Source organism: Jaculus jaculus, chromosome 3 (genome assembly GCF_020740685.1).
Source record: "Jaculus jaculus isolate mJacJac1 chromosome 3, mJacJac1.mat.Y.cur, whole genome shotgun sequence".
Taxonomy (NCBI): domain Eukaryota; kingdom Metazoa; phylum Chordata; class Mammalia; order Rodentia; family Dipodidae; genus Jaculus; species Jaculus jaculus.
The window spans coordinates 64,136,752-64,156,116 of NC_059104.1; the positions used below are offsets into that span (position 1 = coordinate 64,136,752).

At 41.6% G+C, this 19,365-nt stretch overlaps 1 protein-coding gene across 4 annotated transcripts in view; it reads right to left on the reverse strand.

Moving 5' to 3' along the window:
• Positions 1-339: 339 nt before the first annotated feature.
• Tsc22d1 (TSC22 domain family member 1) overlaps positions 340-19,365 on the reverse strand; it is a 102,818-nt gene continuing 83,792 nt past the window's right edge. For 2 of the 4 annotated variants that reach the window (XM_045146448.1, XM_004665860.3), the window contains 2 exons: positions 2,866-2,917; positions 340-1,680 (listed from right to left, as the gene is read on the reverse strand). In XM_045146448.1, coding sequence (XP_045002383.1) covers positions 1,423-1,680; positions 2,866-2,917 — 310 coding nt within the window. In that variant the 3' untranslated portion in view covers positions 340-1,422. Of the gene's footprint in view, positions 1,681-2,865; positions 2,918-3,298; positions 3,554-3,817; positions 3,842-19,365 lie in introns of those variants that run through there. The other 2 variants (XM_045146451.1, XM_004665861.2) reach the window with 2 other exon arrangements.

Here is a 19,365-nt window from a genome sequence, read left to right on the forward strand (position 1 = left end):
AGCTAACTAAGCACCCAAGATTAACATCTTTATGGACTCAGGATTTAAAACCATAGGGAACCAAATAATCTTTCTTTCAGTCAGTCTTGCTAGCTAGCACACAGGGGATGGAACTTGCCCATGTCATGCAGTAGAACCAAGCTTCTCTACCATCTCCTCTCAGCCCAAAAAAACTATGTGGATTTTCTCTATCATCTATGCTCACATCACTGCCACCATTACTTTGCCCAATCCTTCAACTCCTTTATAGGATCTTACCAGCAAAACTGCTTAAACTTTTATCAGGAAGTACTTATGGAAATGACTAATTACGTGCATACTGTAATGTGGAAACACTTGTTTATCAACATTTTATATGCTTTATTGAAAGTTGACAAGTACAACAGTTAAATACAGCGACACAACTGTGTAGAGAACATGCACAGAAACGTATGCATATATAACTACTATACAGGTAATATGCAAAAACACCTACTGGGAAGTCCATTTTCTTAGCAGAACTGATCATTTTTCAAAGTATTCAACCAGCTCAATCAAAAGACTTCAATGAACAGGAATTTACTTCAAGATTCAGCAGCTAGATTTCAGATTACACAAAGTGACTAATGGTGCCAAATTCTTAAAATTTCTTCAGGTGTGGCTTTTGTCATGGAGCAATTTTTATGTAGATTTCTATATAAAAGACACTCCACACCTCTTCAAACAGCCAATGAGACATCTAAATTTCAATCTGTACAACCTAAACAGTAGTTATGGTCCTCTACTGTACAAAATAGTTACACTACATACACAAATATACACTAAGCACAACAACCTTCATGTAAGATCGCCTAGGTCCCAGCTACCTATCACCGTTGTCAACAACAGTTTTCTATTATCAGCTGTCTCAGAAAAGAGGGACAGTACTATTATGTTTTATGAGCTTTGGTGACAACTGTCATTTGTATAATGACTGTGTCCCGTCCCCCCCTCATTTCAGTCTTGTCTCTGGCCTCTCATTTCCTCACCAGGAAGGAGAGGAGAGCAAAGTCCAGGAGGAGCCCCAGCGCTTCCTGGCCCCACGCAGGCAAGCAGGAGAGCGAACTCTGGGAAGCAGTAAGTGGCAGGGAAGGGATGGAAAGGCACACGGCTCCTCAGCATCCACTAAACCATTCCTCAGATGTCTGTCAAGTTGCACAGGATCCATCCATGCTAGTTCTCTGGTTAACCTTTAATTCACCCAACTAATAATTTTTTCAAGCCAAAAGCATATGAGTGTTTAATACTGGAAAAAAGAGATAATGGCATGTGTCAGTCTCACGTCTCTTTTGCAGCTAGCAATGAAATGGGTGGCTTCGCGACTGTGGAGGTGGTCTCTCTCTAGCACATCTTCTTGTCTGTTCAGTTCAGAAAGCAGCAGCCAGTTCTGCGGGGCATAGGAGGCTATGCGGTTGATCCTGAGCCCTGGGACGCTGGCTGGGCAGGGGGCTGTGTGGTCCCCTGTGGCTGCGTGGTGGCAGGCGGGGAGCCAGTCTGCAGCTGGGCCTGGAACTGGGCAAGCTGCTCTGGACTGGCCAGTGTCTTCAAGAGATTGTTTTCCTGCTCCAGCTGGGAGTTTTTCTCTATTAGTTCTTTGATTTGCTCTTTCAGAACCTCCACTTCCTCTCTAACGGCATACATCAAATGGCTTTTCACCAGATCCTGAAAGGAAGAGGAAAAGACAGTTTTAACTTATTTCCTGGACTCTGAATCCATAAAAGCATCACTGTGTGTAGTTCTTCCTAAACATTTCTACTCTGCTTTCTAAGAGCATTAAACCACACTTGGGGAAGTCAGCATATAACCATGACAGTACAATATTGAAGTTTAATGCATAAGGGATCAAGCTTTCTCAAGGTCTATACTTTCTCAGCAGACATTAACCAGTGATGTGGAATCGGGTTTCCTACTGCAGACAGCAAGCCGCACTGGGTCTTCTCCGCGCGGGCCCTGGGGTCCTGGAGCCTGACTGCCCGGCCATCCAGACCTGCAGCCCAGTGGCCGCTTCCCCGCCTCCAGGTCCCGCTGGAGCTCCTCCCTCCTTCCCTCCCTCCCTCCGCACCGGCTGCAGCCAGTTCCTACGAGCATGTTGCCGCATTTTCTTCCCTCCACCCCTACTCCCCCGCCTTTCGTGATTAAGCTGACATCACAGAAACCTGGGCAAACGTCGTAGCCAATGGGAGCCCGAGTTATTTATAGCTCTGAATTAAAGGTTCAGAGTTTGCCTAGCAACAGTGGGCAGAGAATCCCGTGAGAAGAGCCACAGGCGCTGCTCCAATAACAAAGAACGACCAAGGCGGAAATAAAAAAAAATAGGAGAAATGCAGGCGCAGGCTGAGAAAACAAAACTTTTCTCTGATTTTCCTTGATTGTGCAGTAGTAGCTCGCACCGTTGGGATCGACTGGGGAGCTGGTTACGTGCCTGCGCAGCTCGCCGGTCCCGGCTCCCCACGGCTTCGGCCTGCCTCCCTCCTCCGCTCCCTGCTGAAATCTCAGGATCCCCGGTAAAGCTCCATCTCTAACATGCACCCAGAACCCAGAGGAGAGGATGGGGCAGTGCCTCCCTACCAAACAGGGACACCCCAAAGAATCGCGACATTGTGTGAATCTGCCCAGGAGAGAAAACCACTTAGAGGCTCAGGGCCCCTGCTCCCTCCAGCAGAGGCGAGGCGAGGCGGAGGCAGTATGCGGCGTCTCCATGCGGGCGCAGCCAGCCAGCAGCGCCGGCATCTCTGCATGTGTGGCGAGCAAGCCCCAGCATCTGAACCCAAGGGATGTACTAGTTCCACCCAAGACAACTCGCTTTCTGTGCTGGGCTCTCGCTGTTAATTTCTAATCAGTACATACCATAGCTTGTTCGATTTTGTTGTCGATAGCTACCACACTTGCACCAGAGGAACTGGAAAAGATAAAAAAAAAAAAAAAGATCATGAATTAATGGAATTTATTTCACACATCCAAGATAAGGATAAGTCTCCAAGCTTGGTGGTATGTTGACTATGCTTTAATGATACAAAATGCACCATACTCCAGAAAATACTAGCTATTCTTCCACTAACGAATATTCAAGCATTTCCTTATTTTTATGAGCCACAAAGGGATAAATTACATAATGTGGAAAAGCTTGTTCTCTGGCCAGATCCATGAAGATTTTGAATATTTCAAAAAGCAGTATGTCACAGTCACCTCTCGGCTATGGACAAAGGAATTCGCCCGGCTATCCGTTACCTGCATTACTACAAGGAGTGAATGTCCAGAAACTATCCAAGCTGACATTTACCTATTGTCAAGTCTCACAGAAGCGTTTTCAGTTCCCAGCAAAGATGACAAGAAAGAAATAGAAAAATGTCTCAGTTGGTAAACTCCTAGATCCATCGCCACTGGTCTACACCATTGGGATTTCATGCAATTGCAGCCAAAAACACCCTCGTGGAAAAAAAAAAAAAAAAGCAGAGGGAGCCCCAGCAGCCCTGTCTGAGCCAGATAAAACCGGCTAGCCTTCTGCTGCCAGGGAGCAAGAGTAGATCCCAGCGGCGGCGCGTCTCGGTTGGGAAGCCGGCTCGGCTCGCAGGCTCTAGACTAGGGCTCCGGCCCGAGCAACATATAGGCGGGAGCAGCGGCGCCGATTGGTCAGCGCCATGGGCGCCCCGCCTCCCTCCCCCTCCTCCCGCGGGCTCGCTCGGCGGCTCGGCCTCCGCCGCTCCCGCCCGCCTCGGGTGGGCCGCGGGGGGCTGGGCGCGGGCTGTGCGCAACGCCCGGAACGCCATGGGCTCCCGCAAGCCCGCACGCACGTGCTTACGTTTCTAGGAGTCAGACCCCGTCTCCCGGAGCCGCGCCGAGCCCCGCGCCGAGCCGAGCGAGCGGAGCGCCCGTCCCCGCGGAGCTTCCGAGTGGCAGCCAGAACCCGGGCGCTACTGGGCATGCTCAGTCCCACCACCTAAGGCTGCGGAGCAGCGCCAGAGTCTCGATTTCAATTATCAGGTTCTCAGCGGCGGAGGTAAAAGGAGGATTTCATGGACGGCTTTACTTTTACGAGCAAAAACCTTCCTGCAGGAACACTTTTATAATGCTAATGAATTTAGGGAAAATTACATTTGATTTGCTAAGCATATTAAAAAATGGAGTCTAAGTATCCCACTAGATGAAATACAAATAATTGTCTTCAAAATGTCCCCAGAGCTGTAAGCCTTAACATTCGCATCCCCCTGACGGCACCAATAATTATGCCTCCTTCCATTTATAGCTACAAAAGTCAACCCTTAGGTTGAATCCTGAATAGATCTATTTTCAGCCAGTTCCTAAGGCAAAAGAAGGTCTTTGGAAGTCAGTACTTCTAAGACTCAATTCTGAGTGTAATTACATCAGAGGGGTAGAAGTAGTCAAGGACATTTTCACAAGCACACAATTCCTTAAAGGTTAAACCTTCAGGAGAATCTGGTGGTGGTTGAACAGTGCTGAGGGCTCACTACCACCTCACCCTGCTCGCTGACAAGACCTAGGCAAAGTGGCTTACCCTGTGACGAAATTATCTTAATAATTTACATATTTTCAAAGGTGTATCAGTGAACGCTATAATTTAATATGCAATAAATCTAAGGCCAAAAGTTTGATGATTCCAAGATAGAAACAGTGCAGTAATTTGAGGAAATTTTAAGTTCTACAATACTGCCCTCTAATGGGCATAATGATATAAACACAAAAAGCTACAAATTCTCAGGCAAGTTGTTATCATCACAATTCCAACATAAAATCTGACCACAACACATAGATACATATTCTACATACACACACGTTCACATGCTTTTCCAAAGGAAGTGTTTTCCATTCCTGAATCTTAGAAGTTGACTCAAGGATAACAGGGATCATTTGGTTTTGGACGTTGTCTAAAACAATCCATGAAGAGCAGGATTGACTTTCCTTATAAAAACTTCACTGTGACTAAATGTACAAAATAATATTCCTTTTAAAGTTTCATGTAATGCTTTACTTCTGAATAAAAATGTATTGTTAGCATATTTTTAGTTTATGAACAATACAGAGTTCTTGAAGGCACTGATTTTCAGTTAAAGGAGACAGAGTAAGTGAAGCTTAAAAATGAGAATAATTTATGCAAACAGGCATGTGGTGCCCATGTCTGTGACCACTGACAAGATCATTACTTAGAATACTTACAATTTCTGCACAACAAACTGTCCACTTACATAGGCCACCTGAATACCAACTCCACAGGAAATGGTATTAAAGAAATATCCTACTTAAGCTATGCAAAGGAGCTAAGAAAAAGAAACATACTCTTTGAGGTCATATGACAAAACGGATTTAAAATGCCCAGCTAGAATTTGAAAAGGTTACTAAAATAACTGAATTTTATTTATATTGTTGTTGACATAAATTATCTTTTTTCATCTTTTCATCTGACTACCTACTGTATTAAGCAACAGAAGCAAATACAAGCCACTACTGTCTATCTAAGTCCATGCCCCTACTGAAGGACATCTTGGCTATCTACAATACTTTCTCTTGTACATATGTGCATGTGCACACACACACACACACACACACACACACACCACACACACACACCACACACACACACACTTCTGGAGAATTTACAGGTCCAAAAGAATATGAAACAAAAAAGATTAGAAGTCCAGTGTTTTCATGTTTAACACAAATGTGCTGAATCCCCTGAAGGTAGATTTGTATATGAAAAATGAAGGTAACATTTGAGAACAAAGACAAAGGAAATACAGAACACTTCATGGGCTGAAGCCATTGGACCAGAAAAGTCCAAAGGACAAAGGGCTAGACTTACCTCTGATTTTCCCTCCATTTTCCAAATCAAGCATCATGAGTCTACTGCCACATCCACACACACCAAAGAAAGTACAAGCCTCCAGGGGAGCACCCCACCCCTGCCTAAAGGTACAGACCTTGCAAGTTATGACCACTGTGTTCTGACAGAGACCAGGCCTTTGGGCTAGGTCATCTGAAACACGGAGAGAAGCCCAGGCATCTCACCTTGTGCTGTTCTGCTACTACTGTGGGCCTGAAAACCTTTCTGCAAGGGTTCCACATCAAACACCTCTGCACCTCGGGTTCCGGTGTGGGGACATAAGAGAACAGGTGGACAGGAAAAACCTGTGTGTTTCTGAGATGATGTGATGTAGGCAAGTTGGTACAGGTAGAGGCCTACCACTCTCCTAAAACAATGTCTATCTCTTCCATCCACCCTCCTTATAAATCTAAAGGGACAGCCAAGGAAGCAGGCAAGGCATGTCACCCTGTACATAGTTACATGATAAAATCCTATCCAGCCATAAAAATGAATCCTATCATTTGCTACAATATGGGTAAAACCAGGGGATATTAAGTCAAATACGCCATGTGCCACATGGTCTCACGTCTAGAAAATCTAAAAATGCAAAGTGTTCTTGTCACAAAGCAATGTCAACCATATGAAATAATGCATCTGTTAATTAGCTAGTTTAACCATTCCATAAAGTACCGTGTGTATGTGTGTGTATTTGAAAACCATATTATGCAATGAGTACAGATAGTTTTATCTGTCAATTAAAAAATATCTAAAACAGGGCTGGAGAGATGGCTTAGTGGTTAATTGCTTGCCTGTGAAGCCTAGGGACCGGGTTTCAAGGCTCAATTCCCCAGGACCCACGTTAGCCAGATGCACAAGGGGCACATGCATCTGGAGTTCGTTTGAAGTGGCTGGAGGCCCTGGCTCACCCACTGTCTCTCTCTATCTGCCTCTTTCTTGCTCTCTCTGTCACTCTTAAAATAAATAAAAGTACCAAAAAAAATCTAAAATAAATTGAAATACATGCAGAAAAATCACTGACATAAGCAGCAAACGTAGCTTTAGCACTGGTTCCTCCTCATGCTGTCAAAACAAGAAATATGTCAGCAGAAGAGAAAGTGGTGGAATCTAACCATATTTCAGGTTGAAAGAGAAAGCTGAAAATATTCCTCCCAAGAGATAGGATTATAAGATAAAAGATAGACTGAAAGAATGAATATAAGAAAGCCAACATCCAAACAGGATGAGTTCCAAAGACAAGAGCAGAGTGAAGGGAATTATCAAAGACATCTTTTAAGAACTGTTGTAGAACATGCAAGGCACACATCTCAGATGAAATGAGATGATTATAAATAAAGTCCTACACCAAAGCACATCACCATGACCCTCCCAAAGATAAGGGCTCGCAGATGGGGAAATCTGGTTACAAACCCAGCAATCATCATCTTACATACAGAATGGTTTTAATGCTGCCAGAAAACAATGGAGAAAAAGTCTTTAAAAGTCTGAGGAAAAAGGTTTTGTTAGCTGCAATTCTTGGGAGCAGGGCAGATGCTGGTAGTGTGGTGACAGATCTCATGGACCACTGATAAATTCAAAGGTGATTACACACACACACACACACACACACACACACACACACACACACACAGCTATTTTAGGGCTGGAAAAATGACTTAGCAGTCAAGGCACTTGTCTGCAAAGCCTCATAACCCAGGCTCTATTCCTCAAGCAAGATAGTACAATGTGGTGCATGCATCTGGAGTTTGTTTGCAGTGGCTAGAGGCCCTAGTGCATCCACTCTGGTTCTGTCTCTGCTTGCAAATAAATAATACTTTTAAAAGCTAATTTACATGGCCATAGTTTCAGATTTATTTTACACATCAACTTTATTGGGAAGGTAGCAGGAAGAACAACTGTGCAGTAGAAATAGCTAAAAAGAGTTACAGTGCAACCTACTAAAATTTGATCATATAATACCTAAACTTGAAATGACAAAAATATAGGGTTGGAGAGATGGCTAAGTGATTAAAGGCTTTGGCTTATAACTCCTGTGGACTGGGTTCAATTCCCCAGTACCAACGTAAAGGCAGATGCACAAAAGGGTACATGCATTTGGAAAGAGGCATGTCCATCTTCCCTTACTCTCACTTACTCTCTGTCATAAATAAATAAAACATTTTTAAAACAGAAAAAGCACAAACCAACAAGGATAAATATGTAAGGATGAAATAAGCATTAAAAGTAGCTGAATTTGAGGAACAGATTTATGGGTGAAAGGGAAAATGTTCTTTAGGTATGTACATTTATTGCTTGGATTTTGAAAATGGAAACACGTTAGTAAAAGAGGTATACAGATACTAACAGGCATATTGAGTATTTAATCAGACATGTGTCAAATGAAACTATCCAAGGCTAAAGCCGAAAATAAACCAAAGTGGCAGGCAGAACAATTTTCAGAAATCACAGGAGGCGATTTCTCACTCACTACCACAAGGCCTTTTCACTTAGCTTCTACAAGCCTGAGTCAGAGGATCTTGTAAGCATGCAACAAACACTTGCAAGAATATTGCCAAATATGGCGGACATCGGTTCTAGACAGAATGAAAGCCTTGAAAGTACCAAGCTACTCCTAAGTAAATTTTGTCTCAACACGGAACTCAAGGATATTTAATAAAATAAAACCTCTAATATCCAACAACTCACAATGTCTGCCTAAAATAAAGAGTACCAGACTTATGAACAAATAGCAGGGGGATATTACTCATGATGAGGAGCCAATCAATATAAATGTTACACATGTGGCGAAGGGGATGGGATTTGTAGACAAGGATATTAAAACATTCTAAACTGGGCATAGTGGTACACACCTTTAAACTCAGCACTAGGAAGGCAGTGAGAGGGATTGCTCTGAGTTTCAGGCCAGCCTGGGGCTATACATAGTGAATTCCAGGTCAGCCTGGGCTAGAGTGAGACCCTACCTTGAACTCCCCCCCAAAAAAACTATTATAATTATGTTTCATATGTTCAAAAGGTAGGCAAAATATAAGAATACTGAAGACAGGTATGAAAAGTACAAAGAAAATGGAGATTAAGTTCATTAAAATGAAAAGTATATCGAGAAGGAAACTCGCTGGACAGGAGGAGTGCAGCTGCGCAGACAGGCAGAGTTCTGGAGATCAAGTCCACAGAGACTGTTCAGGACACACAGGGAAAGAGCTGGAGGAACAAAAGAGAGGAGGAGGCAAGGATCACTGAATTGGGGCAATTTCAAGAAACCACATATATGTACAGTGAGATCCCTCAGGAGTAGAACACAGAGAGAAAACTCTTTTAAGAAATTATGGCACTTTCCCCCAAATTTTATTATAACAATAACTCACTCATGTAAGAATCTAAGCAAACCCCAAGGTAAGAAAATCCCGAAGAAAACCATAGTCAGTGAAGACAGCCCTACTAGGTGTATGGAGAACAGCTGTGAGCTCTGGCTCTTTGTGCTTGCTAGTTGTTGATTTTGTTTTCTCCCACTCTCCTTCTCTCTCTCTTTCTGCTGAAGTGAGCCAGTTTCTTCTACCATGGCAAAACTTCCCCTGGAATCTTGAAACCCTTTCCCCCTTTAAAAAAAAAAAAAGGTATAACCCAATGGGAATATGACCAATATGCAATACATGCTATGTTCATATAATAAAGTACATATTTAATAAGAATGCCAAAAATAGAAGACAGATCAGTGAAGGGGGGATTTCGCAGGTGCTGGGAAAGGATTATATGCTCCTGATATATTGTCTACATGTTTGGAAGTTATCAAAAAGATAAAAATAAAAATTTTAAAAACCCACAGTAAGGCACATAGTCAAGTTAAAGCCAGTCATGAGGAGAAAATCTGAGAAGTAGCTCAGAATATAATTATGCCATACAGCAACAGATGTTTCCACCCAGACAGACCTCTGGCTGGAAACAGTGCTGGGCAGAAGACAGTTCAGCAGCATCTGTTTATTTCTGAAAGAAAAGGAAGCTGTCTCAGTAGACCCACACACTACTTTTCCACAGAGAGGTAAAGGCAAGGCAGTGAATACATGGTGCTGGAACACCCCACTGCAAAAGTAAAGATCAAACAACAAAAACCAGCAACTTCATCTGTTCCTCAAACCAGATGAAAATAGTAGCTTCAACTATGTCACAGCTAAATGTACAATCCCAAACTGTACGAACTATAAGACATTGGGAACTGAAACAAGAAAAATGAACAGTCTAATGAAAGAAATGGGCAAAACACTTGACCAAAGCACTACTGCCAGAGATATCCCAAAGGCAAATATATTGATCATTAGGCATTATAGAAATGCACACTAAGCCAAAAGATACCATTATACAACACACATCCAAGGGATAAAAGAAGACATGAAACTGTCTGAAACCTTACAATGTCCAGCACAAATGAGGCAGAGCAAACTGGAATGCTCCCAGGTCAACTGTGGAACACAGAACAGTAAGACAGCTTATGAAAGACAGTTCTTTTACAGTTGCTTATAATCTGCAGTTTCCATTAAATCCAGAAATCCCAGAATAATAAAAACACGTTATCTCCCAAATCTATACATGAATATTTAGAATGGCTTTATCATAATCATTCCAAACTGGAAACAACCCAACTGATAAATGGCTGAACAAACTATGGCCCAAGCCAGGCACAATGGCACATGCCTTTAATCTCAGTACTCAGGAGGCAGAGGTAGGAGGTTGGCCATGTGTTCAACAACACCCTGAGAATACATAGTGAATCCCATGTCAGTCTGGGCTAGACCCTATCTCGAAAAGGCAAAGAGTAAAGTAACAATGGTCCACATAACCAATGGCATACTACTACTCAGTAGTAAGAAGAAATGAACTACCAACGCACATAACAATGTAACAGCATAAGTAAATCTCAAATATGCCATGGGATGTAGAAAAAGCCAGACACAAAAGGCTATAGAGATAGGATCCCATTCACATGACAAAACTGTAGGGATAGAAGACAGATCCAAAGTTGCCAGAGCCCAGGGCAGAGAAGGTTTCTAAGACTGAGCACTTTTTTCCCTTGACGGTGATGGTGGGATACACACTGTGGTTTGTAAGTCTCATAGAAGTGAGCACTAAGAAAGCAGCCTTTTACTGCACTTGTTATACTTTAATTTTTTTTCAAAATGGTTCCCTATAGGTTGCATTCTGGGAAGAATGAAACACTAACAAAACAAGGAAATATCCACTATTTTTTCCTACTAATTTTAGTTGATTTTTATGTGTGCATGTATTAGTTTTATTACAGGAACAAAAATATTTTCCCATTTTAACCATCTTTAAATATCCACTTCAACAGGGCCAAGCATCTTTTATGAAATATCTCCCAAACTTCACCCTGCAGACCTGAAATTATCCCTTAAATAACTCTCCATTTCCCCTTGCTCCCAGTGCCTCAAAACCATGACCCTACTTCTGTACTATAAATTTGACTTCATATCTGTACAAGAATGATTATAACTCAAAACTATTTTATTCAACTGAATTCTTTATTCTCACCTTTTCATATTAGATTTGTGTTAGCATTAAAAAGAAAAGTTAACAAAGCTTTCAGAAAAATAGGGTAGGTAGTAGAGATGGAGAATAGATGGCCATCAGAAATCAGACCAGAAAGGTGACTTACTCTGCACAAATATGCTGGCAGAGTCATATTTTTGGAACACTGAAAAATCCTTGACCCAATGTAAAGCCCAAGCTGCAGTTTACAGTAATAATTGCCAAGGCATCCCAGGAGAAGGAAAATACATGTTTTAACCAGCTATGGGCATACTGAATATTAAAAGGAATATATCCAAACCCTACAGTGTTTTGGAAACAAAAAACACAAGTTTTCCTAAGGCCTTCACTAGAAGTCATTGGAAAAATCTTAAGATAGTCTTCAAAAACTGGTGACTTGGCTATCTGTGGTGGCAGTTTGGGCTATATAGTGAGACTGCCTCAATTTCCATTCTTTGAGTTTATATATGTATACACTGACTTGTGTGTGCATGCATGTATAGGCCAGAGAACTTTGGGTGTGTTTGTCTATTATTCATCCATGACAGGGTATCTCTCCCTCTACCTGAAGCTGTGGGTTTTGGTCAGTAAACCCACTTTCCAACCGTTGCACATTAGAGTTACAGGCATGCTTGGCAACATTCAGCTTATGTGGGTTCTGAGGAGATGAATTCAAGCTTTCTCAGGCCCTCCTAGATCCTCATGCGTAGGTGGAGCATACTCTTAACCTCAGAGCTGTCTATCCTTAGCCCCAGTTTTTATCTTCTTAAGAAAATGATTTTACAGTTGGGGAAATGGCTTAATGGATAAGGCATATGCCTGCAAAGCCTAAGGACCCTGGATGGATTCCCCAGTACCCACATAAACCAGATGTACAAGGGGGCACATGTATTTGGAGTTCATTTGCAGTGGGCTAGAGGCCCTGGTACGCCCATTCTCTCAAGAAAGAAAGAAGGAAGGAAAGAAAGAAAGGAAGGAAGGAAGGAAGGAAGGAAGGAAGGAAGGAAGGAAGGAAGGAAGGAAGGAAGGAAGGAAGGAAGGAAGGAAGGAAGGGGGAGAGAGAGAGAGAAAGAAAGAAAGAAAGAAAGAAAGAAAGAAAGAAAGAAAGAAAGAAAGAAAGAGAAAGAAAGAAAGAAAGAAAGAAAGAGGGAGGGAGGGAGGAAGAAAATGTTTTTGTTAGTACTTTTATAGGGAATTTTATACCTGAAAAGAATATTTAATACATCTATCTATGATAAGTATTTTTAGCTGACATTTAAGTTCTAATAGCAAGTGAATTTTCATTGAATCTTAAGAAATGTTAACCACAAATTTACAACCGCCTTGTAAGTTAACATTCCTAACATTTTTCTTGCCTACATTAAAAATTTCTAAAACTCTTCCTCAATATCAGAGCTCAGATACATGGACCATACTACACAAATTCAGTAGTTAGAGATCTTTGTACCTACAAAATTATGCAAGAGATTCCAGTTCAAGTTGACAGAACATAAACTATATTTACAGTACTGTATTAAAGAAAAAAAAATACACTTCATTGGGAATTACAACAAATGTTCTACTTAGAAGACATGTGTGGTAGCTTCCCCCAATATATCCAGTGTTTTATTAGTTTTATTACTTTGCATCTACAGCCATTTGGCTGGAGGTGGTGTCACTGGGCTGGGCAGATCTTAAGGTGTGGTGGTGGGTTTGAGATTTCAATCTAAAGATACACAAAGTGTACCTAGCTGGAGTTCCTGAAGTGTGCTGTGTTGTGTGGCTTTGGGCTTGTGCTTCTATCTCTCTGCTTAGTCCTGTGAAAGCAGGCCAGCTTCTTCTTCCATTATGGAACTTCCCCTGGATCTGTAAACTTCAATAAATCCCTTCCTCCATAACTGTGCCTGGTCTGGAAGTTCACCTCACAGAAACTGTCCACTACATGACATTATTAGGATCATCAGTCTATAATTGTTCAATGTTGCCTTTTTCATTCTAAGAATATTGGCTTTTTCAGAGAATTTCAGCTAGTTAGTCATACTTACATCATGTGTCCATACTTGGCCTCACTCATGTAGTAGGAATATTTTTTCAGTCCTACTTGTAAACCAATTCATTTATCTTGGTGCTTACTCCATTGGCTTGTTTTAAACTTTTTGTTTGTTGGTTGGTTTTGTTTTGAGGTAGGGTCTCACTCTAGCCCAGGCCAACCTGGAACCCACTCTGTAGCTCTCGGCTGACCTCAAATTCATGCTGATCCTCCTACCTCAGCCTCCCAAGTGCTGGGATTAAAGACATGTGCCACCATCCCTGTCTTGTTTTAAACATTTTAAATACCTGAAATTACAGAACTTCCTAAGACTAGAGGTATTATGGTTAGTGATCAAAACATGTGGTCAGATGAAAATCAAAATAAATAATATGAATGCAACCCACAAGAAAACTAATTTTTCTCAATAAAGTGGCAGCTATTCTCTAAAGATTTACTATTTCCAAGTCCCAAGAAAAGAACTGAGTAACTTAATTTTGTTTTCTACTATGTACCTTTAGGCTACCTTACTACAAAACTGAGCATTTTTGTAAAATATAGTATTGAGTAAGAGTACTGAAGTTGATTGTTACAGACTATTAAACTGTGCATTAAATGGCTGCATCTTAATTATTTATATGGATCATTGGTCCAATAATATACAAATAGAGACGTGCATCTGGAAATTTATCTCGTCCAATGTTTAGATATAAACAGTTAACCATTCTCCCCATTGTTTCTGCAGCTAGTCCTTGTTTATATTGAAATCTGATGGAAATGCAAGTGCCACTTCTTCCAAGTGACTACATGAAGAGGATGCTACGTCCCAACATGGCACACTGCGATGACTCTTTCATTCACCCATTCTGGCACACTTCCAAAACATCCCCAACAATCCAGTTTGGTTTCTGTCCGGGACGCCGGCTGCCATGGGTTGGACATGAGCACATGCACGCACAAGCAGCAAGATGACGGTCAGCAGAGCCCCAGCCGCATCCCTGCTGGGCCCGGGGCGGAGGCCTCACACTTAAAGTAAAATAAAAACCTACTGAAAAGGATGCAAACCAAGGACTTGGGTACATGCATCCAAGAGACCTACAAACGTCTATTTTGTAACATCAGTTGTTCTGTGACCTTATGAAATGAATCATAGGATCTGAATTTTAAATTCTGATTTTGCTTCATCATCAAAGCTGCTGAGGTGGTGGTCAGCCTGCAGAAGCCGTGGCTGAGGTAAGCTGCCACTCTGGCTTCCATAAACCCGATACTGGTGCCAAGAGAGTCGTAAACACAAATAATTGATCCAAGTGTGAGAATTATACTAGCCTAGCAAAATGCCTTTATATTCTCTTAGTTAAATATAATCACTTATTTGTACATACCTATACCACAAGACACACGGTTTTCTTTAAAAATATATTGCCCCTCTATTTTCTCTCTCCCCTCTGTTTTCTCTCCCTGAACCAAATTATTCTAAGATTGCTGTTATAAGGCTAGGGACAATCTGTTGTACTCACATAGATACCTGCAAATATTTTGTCTTTTTTTTGTCTCATTTTCTAATTTTAAGAGCATACCTTCAAGCTGAAGGCCTCGGTGTGCCCCTGACTTGTTCTAAAGACAGTAAAAAGACTTCATTCCAAGGCACGCTATGATTAGGCAAGCAGTGAAGCTAGTGCCCCTCAATGGCTCCCGGTGCTGGGATTCACATGGCTCCTTTTTCCTGCTTTCCCTCTTCAGGAGAATAATTATTCTGTAACCAAGTTTGTCCTTCAGTTTTATCAGTGGCAGAGTCTGAAAGTCAGGAGCCAGCAGAAAAGGCATCACAGATTCAGAAGCTAGGCAGCGATGAACACATGAAGGGGTGGCCTAATGGTGGCTTCCTAGTTTAAGAACCGCATGAAGTCTCTTATCAAAGATGATTATTTTCACTTTGTTTTTTTATACCGCTACAGAAAATAGATGCTGAGTTACCTTTATACTTCAAACCCAGTTCCTTTAAGTTAATTTTTCATGATAAATTTCTTAAGACAATAACAACAGTAACAAGTACAGAAATAAGAAACAGCTTCAACTAAATTAACAATTTGCTATGCAGACTGGATGGAATACTTGAGGCCATTTTATATTCAGTCCCTTGGTGACCCTGAAATAGTCATGTGCAGATCAACTGAACAGTCCTATTTGCAAAAGTAAAGATAAATTCAAGGGTACTATACATCACTACTAGATGTCTAATATAAAACAGGCTTAGGTGAACATCGACACTCCAGAAAAGACAACTCCATCATCATGGTGTATCTAACAAATACTTCTGCTTTCACAAAGGACACACTTCTACATTATGGCCTCTGGAACCAGCTGTGTGATTTAAACGATGCCTGACAAGGTGGTTTCTCCAACTCTCTGATTTATCCAGAACTTTATACATAAAACAGATCCTAGAGATTATGTGGTTCTAGTAGCCTTATTCTGCATGTTTAGAAATGGAGGCTCAATGGCTGGTGCTGTGGCTCAGTGATAGTGTACTTGCCTAGCATGCACAAGGACCTGGATTTCATCTCGAGTGCCACAAAAATGAGGGGTGGGAGGGGATGACAGAGAAAGAGGGAGGGAGGGATGAAGGAAAGGAAGGAGAAAGAAAAGGAACCAATGAAAATAGAAGTGAAGGCTCAGACATATGTCCAGGATTTCCTAATTGTAGGAGAGGGCATAGAAACACCTTTCTGAGGCCCCATCCCTCCTAAGTTCCTAAACCATAATTCCCACTGCCTAGTATGACCAGTCACTGTCATTTTGTAGAACCAGTTTCTTCTGTCAGCTGTAGCATGGTGGTTACTCATAACAACTTCCACTCATTCACACGTATCTGGAGGGCTGGGAGTTCTGTCTTCCCTCCCACAAGCCAGTCCCATTAGTTCTGTCTCTTAAAAGTTTCTTTCCCTTCCCTCCTGGTTTCCTTCCTTTTATTACCCTTTAATTTCCTGTTCTCTTGTACGTTGTTGTGACTTCACAAGTTACACATCCCATTGCTACCTAGCCTGCATGAATCCATTTTGTGAAGACTTTTGCTGATCTCAATGACCAGTTTCTATTATGTAGCCGGCCTGCAAGGCTGCAGCTTGCCTTAACTTTTTCCCTTTTCACTGTTTTTCTCTGCACCTCCTTCCAAATTCCTAGTCCAGACATATTCAGCTCCTGAAAGGTATCAACTGAGGATTCTGTTGAGCCTAAAGTCCCTGCTCTTCTCTTCATGTTCTCATTCTTAACTAAATATGAATAAGTGAAAGAGGGAATGCCTGGAGAACTAATGTATAGAACTTCTAATTACAGTTTCTACCTTTCTACCTGAGATGTGATATACTGATCATTTCTTTTACAGTAGTTAGCAAAAAGTTTAAGGGCTAGAAAGTGATCCTACAATCACTCAGTTTTCATAAATTTTCATTTCCCTCTTCATTGGCCTAGGTAGCACCACTCATTACTTCATTCCTTTCATTCTGTTGTATTTTTGCCCTTATTTTTGACTAGAAGGGAATATCAGCAAGGTCAGAATCCCATAGAGATGATAAAGAAGGAGCTCCAAGATGATGACACTGGAAGTCAGGACCCATGGGGAACACTGCGAATCCAGAGGGCTTCTCAAAGAAACAGTGCTATTTGAGCCTTGCACTTCTGGCCACACACCTTAGGGACACAACCCACTTTCCTTATTTATAGAGTAACAATCTCTTGGGCTCTTCTCATTCAATATAGCATGTTTTAGAAGTCTAAACCAGAAATTTTAGATCTATGTAGTCTCAGGCTGGCCTCGATCCTCCTGGTCCTCCTACCTCGGCCTCCCAAATGCTGTGATTAAAGGAGTATGCCATCATGCCTGGCAAAATTCCAGATCTATATGCAGGGATTTAACCAAAGCATATTAGAGATGGGAGGACAAAGAACTCAAAAGACAATGAAAGTAATAAATATCCATGGGAGTGAGTGAAATTACCCCAGGAATATACCTGAGAGGAAAAAATGGGGCTGAGAAGTCAAATGTGACTGGGCAGGAGGGGAGAGAAGCATGCTGCTGTTTACTGAGGAGAGGGAGGGAAGCCCATGAGACACAAACAAGGTCCAACCCTTAGTCAGAGTGCAGACTTTTTTCCTCCCTCTAAGAGATTCAATACCTACATGAAAGTCATGTTTCAAAATGGAAAATAATGGAAATGTTTGGCAAGATGGTAAAGAAGCCTTCCACCAGTGTGATTCAATGAGACACAGTCAGCAATAGTTACCATGGTATTTTTCATCACAATGAGATGAGACACTACAGTACATAAGCAACTTGGAGGAGGGTACAGAAAAATGCAGCAAAAACTACCAGCTGAAAGTCACCTGGAAGATGAGGCTGTGTCAAGAAGGGACTGACAGGACCTCACTGAGCTACATGGGGGCTAAGCCAAACCATACCCATGGGCATACAGTGGCCACCAATGTCCATCTCAGGCCAGCAGGTCACAAAGAAGCTCTGTAGTAAATACGATACTAAGAAGTGACTAGTTAATGGAAGTGTTTTAAGAAACAAGGCCATTTAAATAACCAGCAGCACTGGAAGTTCAGAACTAAGCTGAGATACTAAGTAGCCTGCTATCCAGCCAAAGGAGTCCCGTGGACAAAGCTGGTGGCGGTTATGAAAGATTCTAATTGAGCATAGTCCTATCCCCAAGATGTTGAGACTTCTCAGTGGTCTCTTATCTATACAGTCTCCATTTAATCTGAGGCAGTGCATTATTTATTCAATAGAGAATAACGTGGACAGAAGTCTCTGCCCTGAGGGAACTTACATAAAATGGAACTTAAAAGATCACATGTGGCTAGTATAGGTATATCCATGGTGTATGACAGGGTGACAAGGACCGCAGAGATAAAGAATATAGGTTGAGAAGGGGAGAGTAAAAAGGATGGGAATTTTAATCTCTAAGGAAGGCCTCCCTGAAGATGGGTTTTCAGCAAAGACCTGAGGGAAATGGGTCAATCATGGAAGAACTCTGCAATCAGACCAGCAAAAGGACATGCATCACAGATACTCAGCAGTTTCTACAAAGTCAAGCTCGCATGAAGCCTCATGGTAATGTGCAGAAATCAATGAATGGTGCTAGAGATATTCCGAAGGACTTTCTGTAGGGTAGAGATGCATATTTACCGATGACACGGCAGTACACTGAAGACACATAGTGTGAACTTAACAGCAATAGGTAACATATTCTAAACTAGCTTCTTTGAGGACCATTGGGCACATTTCTCACTTCCCAATAAACACCTAACATCTTTTCCTGTCTCTAGGTACAAAAGTAATGTCTTTCACTTACAAAATTGTCTGCTTACAAAGTTTAAACACTAGATGTACCCAGATTTTTTCTTTCTTCCTCTTTTTGAGTCTTGGTTTTGGAATAGTTTCATGAAGCTATGGGACTATCATAGGGAATTTACTTGACTGCTTAAAACTATTTCTGACTAAATATGGTAGGCTGAACACACTCATTTATCTGTTTCTACCTGTACACCACTAAAAGCTTTAAATACAAAAGGATAGAGAAAGTACAGGAAAGATTCAATTCAACAGTTTTCAAAGCTGAAGGGGGAAAGATGGTAATTTATCAAACCGAACCCTATGCAAGCAGCAAAGAAAGTCCAGAAGATAGTTGACATGCACTGAAGAACCGAATACTGTAACACACACACTCTTAAAAGTGAAGGCGCAGGTGGAATGAGACTATGACACTATATACAACACAAACCCCAACCCTACAACTGAGTAAGTATTAGTAACTAACATTCCTTGACTGTGACCAATATTTAGTGACAAGGGCCCTGGACAGTAAGGAAACTGAAGAAGCTTTTAAAATCTTAAAAGATGACATAGATTAAAATAAGAGAACACTCCAGGCAATAAAAAGATCTGGACATTATAAGACAGATGAAA